Genomic DNA, 11,729 nt, shown 5'->3' with positions numbered 1-11,729 from the left:
TGTGAGTTGGTACTTAGGTCGCTTTGCATGAGGCACTGATAATCCCTGTCCCACCATTGTTTTATAATCACATGCTGCCACGTCGGAGGAAGCTGTTCCTGCCCCAGCGCATTCACAGGGAGCAGTCAAACCCCAGGGAATCAGTACCTTCGCTAAAATATCTGGGATGTGACTCCTTTAAACAGGAGCAGCACAAAGAGAGAATTTCATCGAAAATTAGGGAGTCGTTCCAAGCTTTTCCCAGTGCTTTGCTTTATAAACTGAGCTCAGCAGCACTTGGACACCGAGGCACGTAATTCCTCACATAAGAATGAGGGACTTGGGGACTTTTTCACCTCTTTAGGTGATTCAGTGGCCAAGATGAGCTTACTGAAAGTTGCATGATGTGCCTTTGCCTCAATCAAGTGGTCTGTGCTGTGGCTCTGTGACTCACCAGGCTGAAGCAATAGGTGAGGTCTGGATTGCTCATTCATTTTGGGTTCTACTTCACACTGAATTCTGCCCTTCACGTGGGATTGCAGACTTGGTTTTGATAAAACTCACCTCTAGAGCAGCACTGAAGTTAGCTAGAACCAAGCACACTTTTTATAACCTTTAAGGTTGATTAGATTCCATTTCTGGCTGATTACAAGAAAGATAATGAGCAAAATCTCAGTTTTGGAGTTGAAAGCTTAATATTGCTTGTGTGGGGTCAGGGCTGAGCCTTCACCTGTCCTGGAGGGTGAGCAAGGGGCCTTGGTGCTCCCACTGTGATACAACATGTTGTTTGCATATAAAACAGAAAAAAAAAAAGATTGGAATGTCTTAATTCCCTGAATATTCAGTACAGGAATATTCTTTTAGATTTGCTGATCTTTGCTGCTTGTTGCTTCCTGGAAGAACAGCAAAGTTTCTGCCCTTGGCTCTAAAGTTCCACAAAACCTTCCATAAATACAGATTTATATTTTTTTTTAAAGCTGTGATTTGTTCTCAATGGACAAATTCGGCTTAATTATTACCTTAATTTTTCCTCACAAAGGGCTCTGGAACCAAACTAAACATTGTGACAATCTGCTGTGCCTTTAGGCCACAATGCTCAGGCCTCAGCATTCTGCTGGGCTTACTTGCATTGTTCTCACCCATCAGCTGTCCTGTCCTTTTTTCCTCTCTTTTCCAGCGACAAAGCGTTTGGAGCTGTAATCTCGTTAACTGGGCACTGATCCTATTAGTTTGGACTGTCCACCTTTATTCCCAATTCTTGGTGCTGGCTGGGAGGAATGTGGCACAGTGTGTTTGGTTTGGAGTTGTGTGAAAACACTCTGACAAAGGCAGTTATTCAAATTAACCTGTCACAGCCACTTTTTTTTTTTGCCATTTAGGGTGTTCAGCAACTGTAATTCATATCCCTGGTGATGATCAGCTTTAGGTGTACGTGGAAGAAGTGGAATTCAGATTTTTCTCCCGATAATATAAGGGAATAACTCCTTTTGCTACCAGTTTCAAGTGGAAAACTGTGGCAGTTGTGATGCATTAGAAATGTTGCACTTAACAGGAAGAGAAACCAGAGGGAGTGAAAAGGAGATTACATGTATTCCTGGGGATATTTGAGTTCAGTTCTTTGGAAGTTTAAAAGCAAAAAAACTCCTGACTTGGTGATTTATGTATTTTTGCAACATTCTCTTGCAAACTGAAGAAATTCATCTTTACAACTCAGGGTGTTTTTTCAGTGCATTACTTGCAAATATTTTGATGTTGAGAAATTCTCAATTGAGTTGAGAAATTGTCAAGTTTCCGGGGAAAAAAATGTATTAAAATAACTATTAAAAATCTCTAAAGGATCTGTAATTTTTGTGCTTCTGGTTGCTTTACTGCTATGTTGTTCAATAGTTATTAATCACAGACTCTGTCCTTACTCATATTCACTAAGTAGTACATGTAATGGCAAAATGTGGACAGATTTGGTAACCTTAGAGTTTTTCTCACAACAGATTTTGCTTTAAGCACTTGCAGTTTTGATCTTTTAGCAGTGTTGGAAAACCTGTAAATACCTCTCTCAAACACTTCCATTTGAAAGTGTTTTCTCAGTCACTTCCTGCAGCATTGAAAACCCCCAAGCAATGCACCAAAAAAAAACCCCAAAACCACCAGCAGAAATATAGAAAAATACCCACTAAACCCACAAACAACTCCAGAAAAATGAGAAGGAAGGTTCTAGCAGCAGAGCCTCCTATTAATTAACCTTGTGTTAGTACTTAAAGCTGCATATTGAAGGGCAGAACCACTGGTAGATAAGAGGAAACCTCTTGGAGCTCAAAATAAAATGGAAGCTAGAAAGGAATACCTAAAGTTCCTTTATTAGGAGAATAAATGTGTTTAAACAAAGACTGTTAGAAAACAGGAAACAATCTAAACTTCTCTCTTAATTGGCTTTTGTGGTGGAGTTAGAAGTATCCAAGGGAGATCACAGTTGGAAAGCAAATGGAGTTGTCCTTTTTGTTTTATTCTGTTATTTTTGTTTTATTTATTCTGTTTTTCCTCCTTGCCTTAACTCAGCCTTTGCAGCCCAGGCCAGTCAGTGTCTGAACCAGGTGATCAGCACAGATAGCACTAAACCACTCCTTCCCTCAGCAGTGTCTGCTGTTCCCACTGTGCATTAGTGACTAACACCTTCTCAACTGGCCTGAAACCTGCGACTTTTGCAGCAGAAACTCGACTCCTCATTTCCCCCCGGGTGTTAATGTGCCTCATGAACCAACTCAGCAAAGCCTCGTGTTTGCAGCATCTCAGTGGGCAGATGAAACCAGCTCAGGAGCTGAGTTGTGCTGCCATACTCCACATATCCCTCCTGCTCCCAGGACTGTACAAAAAGTGATCCCGAGTTTTATTTATAGAGAGTATCTTAACTCCATAGCGTAGGGTGTTCATGGCTGCTGCTTTATTTAGCACTTGGGTGGCCTAATTCATGCTCTCCATGGCAACTAACGTTAGGTGACATCTGCTAAGTATTCCACTTCAGTATTTCAGTCATGCCATGTTGCGTTAGGCTCGCTTAGATTACTCCTAGCTGGCTAACAGTGAAGAAGTGCATTTCCAGCTTCAGGGGAGGCAAACTACAAATATAAACTCTGTGTCAATTTAGACATGAATCTTTGCTTCATTTCCTTTCTTATGTGTTGCTCCAGTGTGTGTTCAGATTTGAGATAGTCTGTTTTTCCAGGCATAATGTGCTTCCGGTTTGTCTGCAATGCCATTATTTGTCAGGAGGTGTCTAGAACATGGGACCAGCACCTGTTTTGGACAGCAGATTCCTGACTGACTCCTGTGAAATCAGTCAGGTGCAGCCTGAAAACTTTCTAGACTGGCAGGGCAGAGCTCATGATTCTGTTGTTTGACAGAGAGAGCTGCTGTGCCTAAGGATAATGTTTGTACCCCCAGGCCCTCAGTGCTGGTTATTTCTTCCCTGATTTTTGTTTGTTGATAACCTCCTCCCTCTTCCTGTCCTTCTGTAGCTTGTGTAACTCCAGAGCTGCCTTGCTGAGCTGTTTGAATACATGATTAGAGGTCACCACCTTCCTCTCTTTCTTGAAGTCTCTTTTCTGCCCTTGCTGGGTTTAGATTTCCTCTCCTGAGTGTTGGTGACACGTCAGTGCCTGAAGCATGGGTTTAGATTTCCTCTCCTGAGTGTTGATGACACGTCAGTGCCTGAAGCACTGATCCCAGTTGCTTCAGAGTTTCCGTGTGGAATAGCTGCACTTGTCCTGGTTGGGATTCCTTGTTATTTCTCGGTGATATCAGAGCTGTATGATTACAGGGAGGTCAGTGTTTTCTCTTTAGTCACGTCATCTGACTAATGCCTGGTTCGGAGGCTTGTGTGTGAATGACTTGGGGCTTGCAGCAATGCAGTACAGTTCCAGAGTGTTCATCAGGGCAGTGGCACTTGGCTTTCTATAGGGTGTCTGAGTCCTCTGTGGCCGTGAGCCCTTCCAGACTTGCATATTCACCCTCATGTGCCTGCTGACTCGCCATACTTAATTATAAGGTGATCTCAGGTAATTCCAGTGATAAGTTCGTGCTTGTTCACTGCACATTTTTGTTGTAAGAGCTTTTTTACCCACCTTAGCTCTTCTGACAACCTCCACTTTTGTCATGAGAGCTCTTCCTCAGGTGCTGAGACAGCAGTTTGATGTGACTACACAGAGTAATCATAGGGTCACATACTGTCATGATGAAAGTGGCAAAAGCTTATTTAATGTCAAAGAAGTCAAAATCAGCCTTTTTTTTTTTTTTGTGAGTGTAAAGGTTTTAGTTTAAATATTCAAGTCTGGGAAGCATTGTCCCTCCCCATTAAATATTCAAGTCTGGGAAGCATTGTACCTCCCTGCAGCGAGGCACCAGGAGGTATTTGTGTGTCTCACAAAGCATGACCTCCTGCAGCTCTGTGTGTAATTCCAGGTTGCCAAAGCCTCCCTGGGAATAGTCAGTGATCAAGTTGACAGAAGCCTTTAGTGGGGGATAGGTTACCTGGCAAAGCAGGTGTTGAGTGAGGAGAGCTTTTATTAAGGTGGAACAAAACATGGTTCTCTGCTGGTGAGAACAGTTTCTTGTGGCACTGAGTTCATGTTCTGGGTTTGTATGTGCTAAGCTGTAGGCAGAATGATGTGCCAGGAGGTGATGCCCTTTGCTGCCTCCATGGCTGAAGGGTGCAGGGGTTGGGGGTTCTTTGCCAGTGGCAGCAGCTGTCATCTGGTCGTTCAGGAACTCAGCTCATCTTGATCTGAATTGGGTGTTTTTCTGTGAGTCTTCTGAGTCTTTTTATTCATCTCTGGAGCACTCACATCTGTGGTGGCTGTGCTGGTTTGTTACCTTGTAATTACAAGTGTCAGTGTAGTGGATGAAAATGCTGGTTATCAGCTAAAACTGTGTGAGTGGCACAGCAGTGTGAAACTGGGCCTGTAATTTCCTGGCCTCTGTGTGTGTTCTGTTTGCCCTTCACCCACCTTCCTTTGCCAGTTGACCTCTCTGTTTAACCCTGTCAAAGGAAGATACACTAGATGTGGTGGAAATGCTATAATAACCAAGTGAAACATTTTTTACCTTCGAACAAACAAAGACAAAAACCACGCCAAACAAAACAAGGTATTAACATTTTCTCAAACACTTCTTTTGTCATTGACAATATTTACCAAACCTTCAGTTGCTGAAATAACCATCATAGAATAGTTGCAAGATGCAGCTCTGAAAATGCAAAAGGATTTTATGTTTGGGTAGACCTAACTGCAGTATTTGCCATCAAGTGCATCAGAACTTCATTTACTTGTCTCAAGGTTAGTGAAGAGAATTAAAAGCACCCAGGATGAGCTGAAGTAAACATCTACCTGCCATGTGATCTGGCATGAGAACTGCTTTATTGTATATTACTTGGAAACAGAAACCACTGTGTCATGTGACTCAGTTGTTCAGAGAGCTCAAGTAGGGAAGTCCAAGATGCTGAGAGTTTTAGCTCTGTGTGCTGGGGCAGTGGATCAGGCTAAACCACATGATACAGAACTTGGTGACGTGGTGAGTTTTGGCCTTTCACACCAGACAAGTCGCTGAAGTCAAATTAAGGTCACTGTGCTCAGCCTTTAACCATGCTGTGATAGGAAGCTTCAGGCAGGGTATTTACTGTGTTCTGACTGGGCTGGAGTCAGTTGATCTGGAGCTTTACACGGATGAGGCCGAGGGAGTGACGAAGCATTTTCATGCCTGTGAGCTTGGGCACACCTTGCACTGGGGTTGGTAACAGCTGTATCAGTGTGGCCCTGTGAGTCCAAGGGTGAACTGAGCCATTCCTAAGGATTCTGTCCTGGTAGTGTTTTGTGTGGAGCTGGGAATAATCCATTCCTGGTGTGTAGGTACAAATTGCCCTGTGCTACAGGATCAAAATTCCCTGCTTAGGAAATATGTCCTGATGGGATGTGGGAATCAATTAAGAGAAGTAATGAGGTTTTCTAGCCCAGTAAATGAGCTTCTCCTTAAAATAATACATTGTGTGTACCTATATCACAGTCATTGCCCACCCAAAGTGAGCTCTCAAGTTGTTAAACCTCTTGCTTTTACTTTTCACTCCTCTCCAGAACTCTTCCCTGCTTAAAGTATGTTGCTGATGTTGCTTCCTCAACTTCAGTATGACAGGACTTCGAAGTGTGCTGGAAAAAGTCCATGGGGCTCTAACAGACCCTTTGGGACACTTGTGTTCAGAGATGCTCCTGCCATCTAATACTTGCCCAGGGCTCTGCACAGATCATTCCCTCATGTTGGTAATTCACTCCAGGTTTCCTTGCTGCTGCGCTATTGGAACTTCTGGAGATGTCTCTGGGACACCAGCATTTATATATCCTAATATCCACGTTTTCCTCGGAGCCAAGCTACTAATGTTCCTTTCCTCAGTGCTGCTCCTGAACTTTGAGTGACTGAGGTAGCCTTACTTCTTAATCCCATTTTCCCTGGAAATGTTCCAAGGGAAATGAAAACTTACTTGGAGTGTTAACAAAGTAAATAAACCCCAAGTTGCTGCAATACCCTGGAAGAAGTTTCAGTTGCCAGTAGTGAAATGAATAGTTGCAGCAGTGTTCTGTGAGGAATTTCAGGCAGGTGAGCATGAAAGCGAAAGGCTAAGAGGTTCTGTGTTATTTCTTTGTCTTGCAGAGCTGAATGTGCTTCCCACAATGGTCAGGAGATGAAAATGTTCTGGTGCATGTGTAGAAGTAGGCCAAATGGAGGTTGTGCAATCAACCTGAATTGCTGCACTTACTCAGCACACAGATCCCTGTAGAGGGACCCGAGGCTTTTGGCAATGTACCTCCCAGGATGGGCTTCCTTTGCGTCAGCTTTGCTCTGTCTGTGATGCTCTGACTAGATGTTCTTGGCTCAGCTGAAGGCTGATCTTTGATCCTTTTCCCTTACACTGCATCTCTTGGGCACTGAACCATTACTGTACTCACAATTGCCCTCAGCATCTGACTTGGATTTCCATTTCTTGAAGAGAACAATTTATCTAGATCTTGATTTGCTCCTTAGAATGCTTCAATTCACCTCATTACTCTGGACTTTGTCACAACAAACCTAAATGTCATAGGACAGAGTAACTAGAGAGGTCATTTGGTCCAGTTCTCGTTATTTCAGATGACCATAATGTTTCATTTTCGCCTGTGTCCCATGGAGGTGTTTGTAGAGCATTGTCAGAACTACTCAGCTCTTTACATTGGAGGGTTTGAGAGGAACCAAGAAGTAGATTTACGTAGACAAAAATTCTTCAGCTGAAACTGGCGATTAAGAACTTACCTTGGCATCATCTCATTTTGGCTCTCCATTCCTGCCTTCTTGGTTGCTCTTGCAGTTTAAAGGAGCTCAGCCAAGGAATTATCACTCCTTAAAAGGGCCTAGCCAGGCAGGTGGTCTTAAAATACATATGTTTCATGGCTCAGAGTCAGGTTGCAGTGTGCCTATTAACCTCTTTTATATTAGAATTATCAACTTTTATATGAGAACTCTATCAAACCAAGCCATCAGCATGTTTTCCTAGCTGAGTCACTTGGAGTTTGGGGTGTTTATCTGCACTGTAGTACAGTCAATCAATTTTTGGAAAGCAAAACCTGGTAAGTAAGACTTAGTCTTAGTATGATCATTAGTACATTGGAGAAAAACTGTTAGTATTTCATTTGAATGAATCCTTTCAAATGTGTATCTTCTGCATCCCATTTTGATGTAGGGAAGGGATAAAGGTCCTGATAACTTTTATTAAGTCTCTGACAATGCAGAGTGAAGTGCATGGATCCTGCTTGAATCCTGACAGGGAAGGTACAGGCCTGTAGTTCCTGAAACAAATCCAAATATAGAATCTTTTCTCTGTGGCTTTGTAAACATTTTCCTTTACTACCCCAGCTAAGCTTGGAATCCTGAGACTACCAAGGAATTTGTTGACTTTATCAGTGGTAACTATTTTCCAGACAACTATGCGTTAGTCTACTGGAGTCATTGCCTAAAGTGGAAATACAATGTCTATACAGATATTTAAGCCTCAGTTACTACTTTGAGCTGAATCTTGATTTATTTTTTTTATCTGCCTGGTCTTGTTATGAGGTTTATTTTTGGTGTATCTTGTCTGTGCCACTGTTGATGGAAACTTTGACTCCTGCAGGAGAGAGCTGGGCAGGCACTAGGACTTTGTCCTAAGGACTAGGTGCCTGGCAAAGGCAGAACTGCAGCACTGTGATCAATAAGGTGTCAAACCTCTGCAGGACACAGTGGTGCTCAGCACAGCTTCACAGTGTCTCACACAGAGCTGTAGGTATCTGGGATGTGCAGGACTGCAGAAAAGAACAGTCAGGTTCTGTCTTTCAGTGCCTGTTCAAAGTATGGAAATCCAGAGCTGAGATGTGAAGGGTGTGACTCCAGGTCCTCCCAGGCAGCTGAGGTGGTAAGATTCTATTCCCTGGCTGTAGATACCATAAAGCAATGCTGTGATGGAAATGCCAGGCATGGATTGAAAGGGAAAGTATGCATGGAAGGACTTGTGCTTGTCATCTAAGCATTGGTAACCCTTATTTTTTGCCCAAAATTGATACATCAGGTACTTAAAGGTGAATATCACAGTCTGACTGCAATTGTTTTGTTACCTTTGTGTTTCTGCTTTTATGACACTTAGGTGATTCTCCCTCTGTGATCTTGAAAACTTGATAAAGAGCCTTTATATTCTACTTAATTGCACAGCAGAACTTGATTGCCATTTATTAGGTTTGGGAACAAGTTAAGAGGTGATGTATGAGTTAACTGGTCTGTCGTAGAGGAAGTCAAAGTCTGAAGCATGTCAAGATGGTTTTGTGAAGTGAAATGGTGGAAACAGTGAGTGGGTGTATGGTGTCCTGCAGATGAGTTTCAGTCCAGGTGTTGTACACACACCACAGTACTGGCACATATTGGCTGCTTTCTGGTTGTGTTTTGGTGGTGGTGGTTGCTATTTCAGTTGCTGCTGAAGTGTAGTAATGTTTTTTCTTCAAGGAGAGGTAAATGTACACATACACATTTGCCAACTTGTGTCTGGTTTGTGCTCAGACTTTGGTTTCCAGGAAAAATAAGACACTATTAGCCTCAGTTTCTCGTTAGCTTTCAATACTGAACATCAGTCAATGTGCCCTTGCAGCCAAGAGGGTTGATACCATCCTGGACTGCACTAGGATCCCTGCTAATTCTGGGTGATTTTTTTTGTTGCAGGTGGTATGGTCAAGAAAAGGACTACAATGTTCTAGTCATGGATCTTCTTGGGCCCAGCCTTGAAGACCTGTTCAACTTCTGTTCTCGCAGGTTTACGATGAAAACAGTCCTCATGCTAGCAGACCAGGTATGTGCACCTCACTGGGGGAGGCTCAGAGCCCTGAGGGATGGTGTGCAATGCTCTTCTTTTTAAGTGGGTTAAATAATGTTTTATTTATATAGAGCTAAGTGAACACTTGACCTATATAGGGGCGAAGAAATGGTGGTTTCTGTCTGCTCTGGCCTACAAAATGGCATAGTGGGAGGGCAGCACAGCTCCTTCCTGCTGCACGACTAACAAGGGCAACATTCTTAGAGTATCTAGCCTGATGTGGGTGGAATCACTGCCAGTATCAGCCGTGAAGGTCTGAGGCAGTTAGGGTTGGTTCCCTGGAAGCTGTTGGGTGTTGGCCAGCTGCAGTGCCACGTGGGCAGTGCAGTCCATGGGGCTGTGCTTGCCTGTCCCTGCGCACTCACACCCTCTGTAACTTCCAGGACCAGGCCATGAGCTAATAAAGCCTGTCTTGCTTGCTTGGTGCTCCAAGACACTTCTTAAAGCTGTTAGTGGAGATGCCACTCCACCTCAGACTTCACCAAGGCCTCTCAAACTGAGCTCTGTTAGGTCTTTTTTCCCAAGCAATTGATACTTTTCCAAGTTGGTCATGAGAACCCAGGGTTTGAAATGGGCCCCCATATTTATTTCTTGCTGCTCAGTAAATAGCTTGATTGTGCTGTTTCAGCTCCTTGAAGAGCAGTGAGGGTTTCTCAAGTTGAATTTTCAATGGTAGTTTAAATTTCATCTAACATTACATAACTGATGTTAGTACCAAGTTGTCACTTAGCCAAGTGCTCGTAGAATCCCAGGCTTTGGGCCAAGGAAGCTCAAGGCATTTGTATGGAGACAAGGTCAGCTGTCCCTGTTCTCAGCTGCCTTCAGATGAGTGGTTTGGAGAGCCATTTGCCTGCTCAGTTAGCTAGTCTGGGTGTTACCAGGGAATCTCTGTGGGTTTCTGCAGTATCCTTTGGATGGTAAACACTAAATAGATGTCACCTGGGAAACATAGATGGGAATGTGTGATATCAGTGTGCAGAATTGGCTGGTAGGGCATAGTCCAGAGCAGCTGTCAGGGGTATGGTGTAACTATTCCGCTCACTCCAGGCTGCAGGAGGAGTGTTCAGGAGCTGGGAAGCTGTGCCACACACACACTGCTGTGATCTCCTACACAGGAAATGGTGTGGCTGTGTGTGATGATGCAGATGTGCCAGAGAGTCTTTGCCTCTCCACTGCTAACTCTTATTCCAGGATCACAGTAGCCTAGATATGACAGGACGGGCCACCATCAAGTTGGTACTTGCTCTGTGAAAACTGTTATCTGGAAAAGTGATGTCTGATGATGAATGAATAACCAGATGAATGAGTAACTGGGACAGGGGGAGGGAGTGAGCTTTAAAATCGTCTTGTAGGGAGAAAACCTTTGAAGTAAGAGAAAGAAATGACTCTTTAATGAGATGCTATACTTAGAACATGAACTCGGATATCTGGGAAGTAGTTCAGGTATTTAATCTCTCAGTTCCTGGCCAAGATTGTGGAATTTCAGCATATGAAATAAACGTATTTGAACAGCATTTTAAAAAGAGTTGGTTTTCCTGAAGCAAATACATAAACTGAAGCTGCAGAGGAAGGTAACACTGAGAATCCATGTTTTCATTAAGGGTTCAACTGAACTGTGTTGCTCTCACTGAAATCTGACCTGTTCTGTTGCTGGTTTGTTTTACAGATGATCAGTAGAATTGAATATGTGCACACAAAGAATTTTATACACAGAGACATTAAACCAGATAACTTCCTAATGGGTATTGGGCGTCACTGTAATAAGGTTAGTCCAAAGCTCTTTGTTTCCAACATCCAGAGGGAATGCCTGGGGGATTTGATTCCAGCTGCACAGATGGTTTGGATGCTAAGCCATGGTTCTTTGCTGTGAGAACTTGGTTTTCCTGTGCCCACTCCTAAATGCAGTGGCTTACACGTGGGTCTCTGACCCACCCTGGGACATGCACTTGATTGCAAGCCTAGAAAGCATCTTGCAACAAGATCATATTAACTAACCCCAGGGAATCCTTGGCTGCTTTGATCAGTGCTGGAGTTTTGTTACCAGGATCACTGTTGTAACAAGCATTTTTTTCCTCAGTGCTAAAGTCAAATGTTCCCTTTGGCTTTGGTACTGATTTCCTGGGATGAAAAGAATCTGTGCCAACGTGGGAGCTCCTGACCTACCAGTCACCAGGGCATTAAACCTTGCAGTGACAGACTGGTAAAGAGAACTCTTCAGCCAGCAGAACTGTGGATGAGACTAACAGCCAACATGTAGACCAGTTGCCTTTATGAACAAAAGAAATGCTGCAAATATGTCGATGCAAAACTTGCAGAACACCTGCATATGTACAAAATTGTTCTCAAT

At 43.4% G+C, this 11,729-nt stretch overlaps 1 protein-coding gene across 2 annotated transcripts in view; it reads left to right on the top strand.

Annotated features, from left to right (window-relative positions):
• The first annotated feature begins 9,235 nt into the window (after positions 1–9,235).
• The window catches only part of CSNK1A1 (casein kinase 1, alpha 1), a 14,099-nt gene continuing 11,605 nt past the window's right edge, over positions 9,236–11,729 (top strand). For both annotated transcript variants that reach the window (XM_009081476.1, XM_009081475.1), the window contains exons 1-2: positions 9,236–9,358; positions 11,049–11,147. In XM_009081476.1, coding sequence (XP_009079724.1) covers positions 9,269–9,358; positions 11,049–11,147 — 189 coding nt within the window. In that variant the 5' untranslated portion in view covers positions 9,236–9,268. The remainder of the gene's footprint in view (positions 9,359–11,048; positions 11,148–11,729) is intronic.

This window comes from Acanthisitta chloris, unplaced genomic scaffold, assembly GCF_000695815.1.
Source record: "Acanthisitta chloris isolate BGI_N310 unplaced genomic scaffold, ASM69581v1 scaffold3559, whole genome shotgun sequence".
Classification (NCBI taxonomy): Eukaryota; Metazoa; Chordata; class Aves; order Passeriformes; family Acanthisittidae; genus Acanthisitta; species Acanthisitta chloris.
The sequence above is the reverse complement of the archived record's forward strand: the minus strand, read 5'-3'. Positions and strand labels throughout refer to the sequence as shown.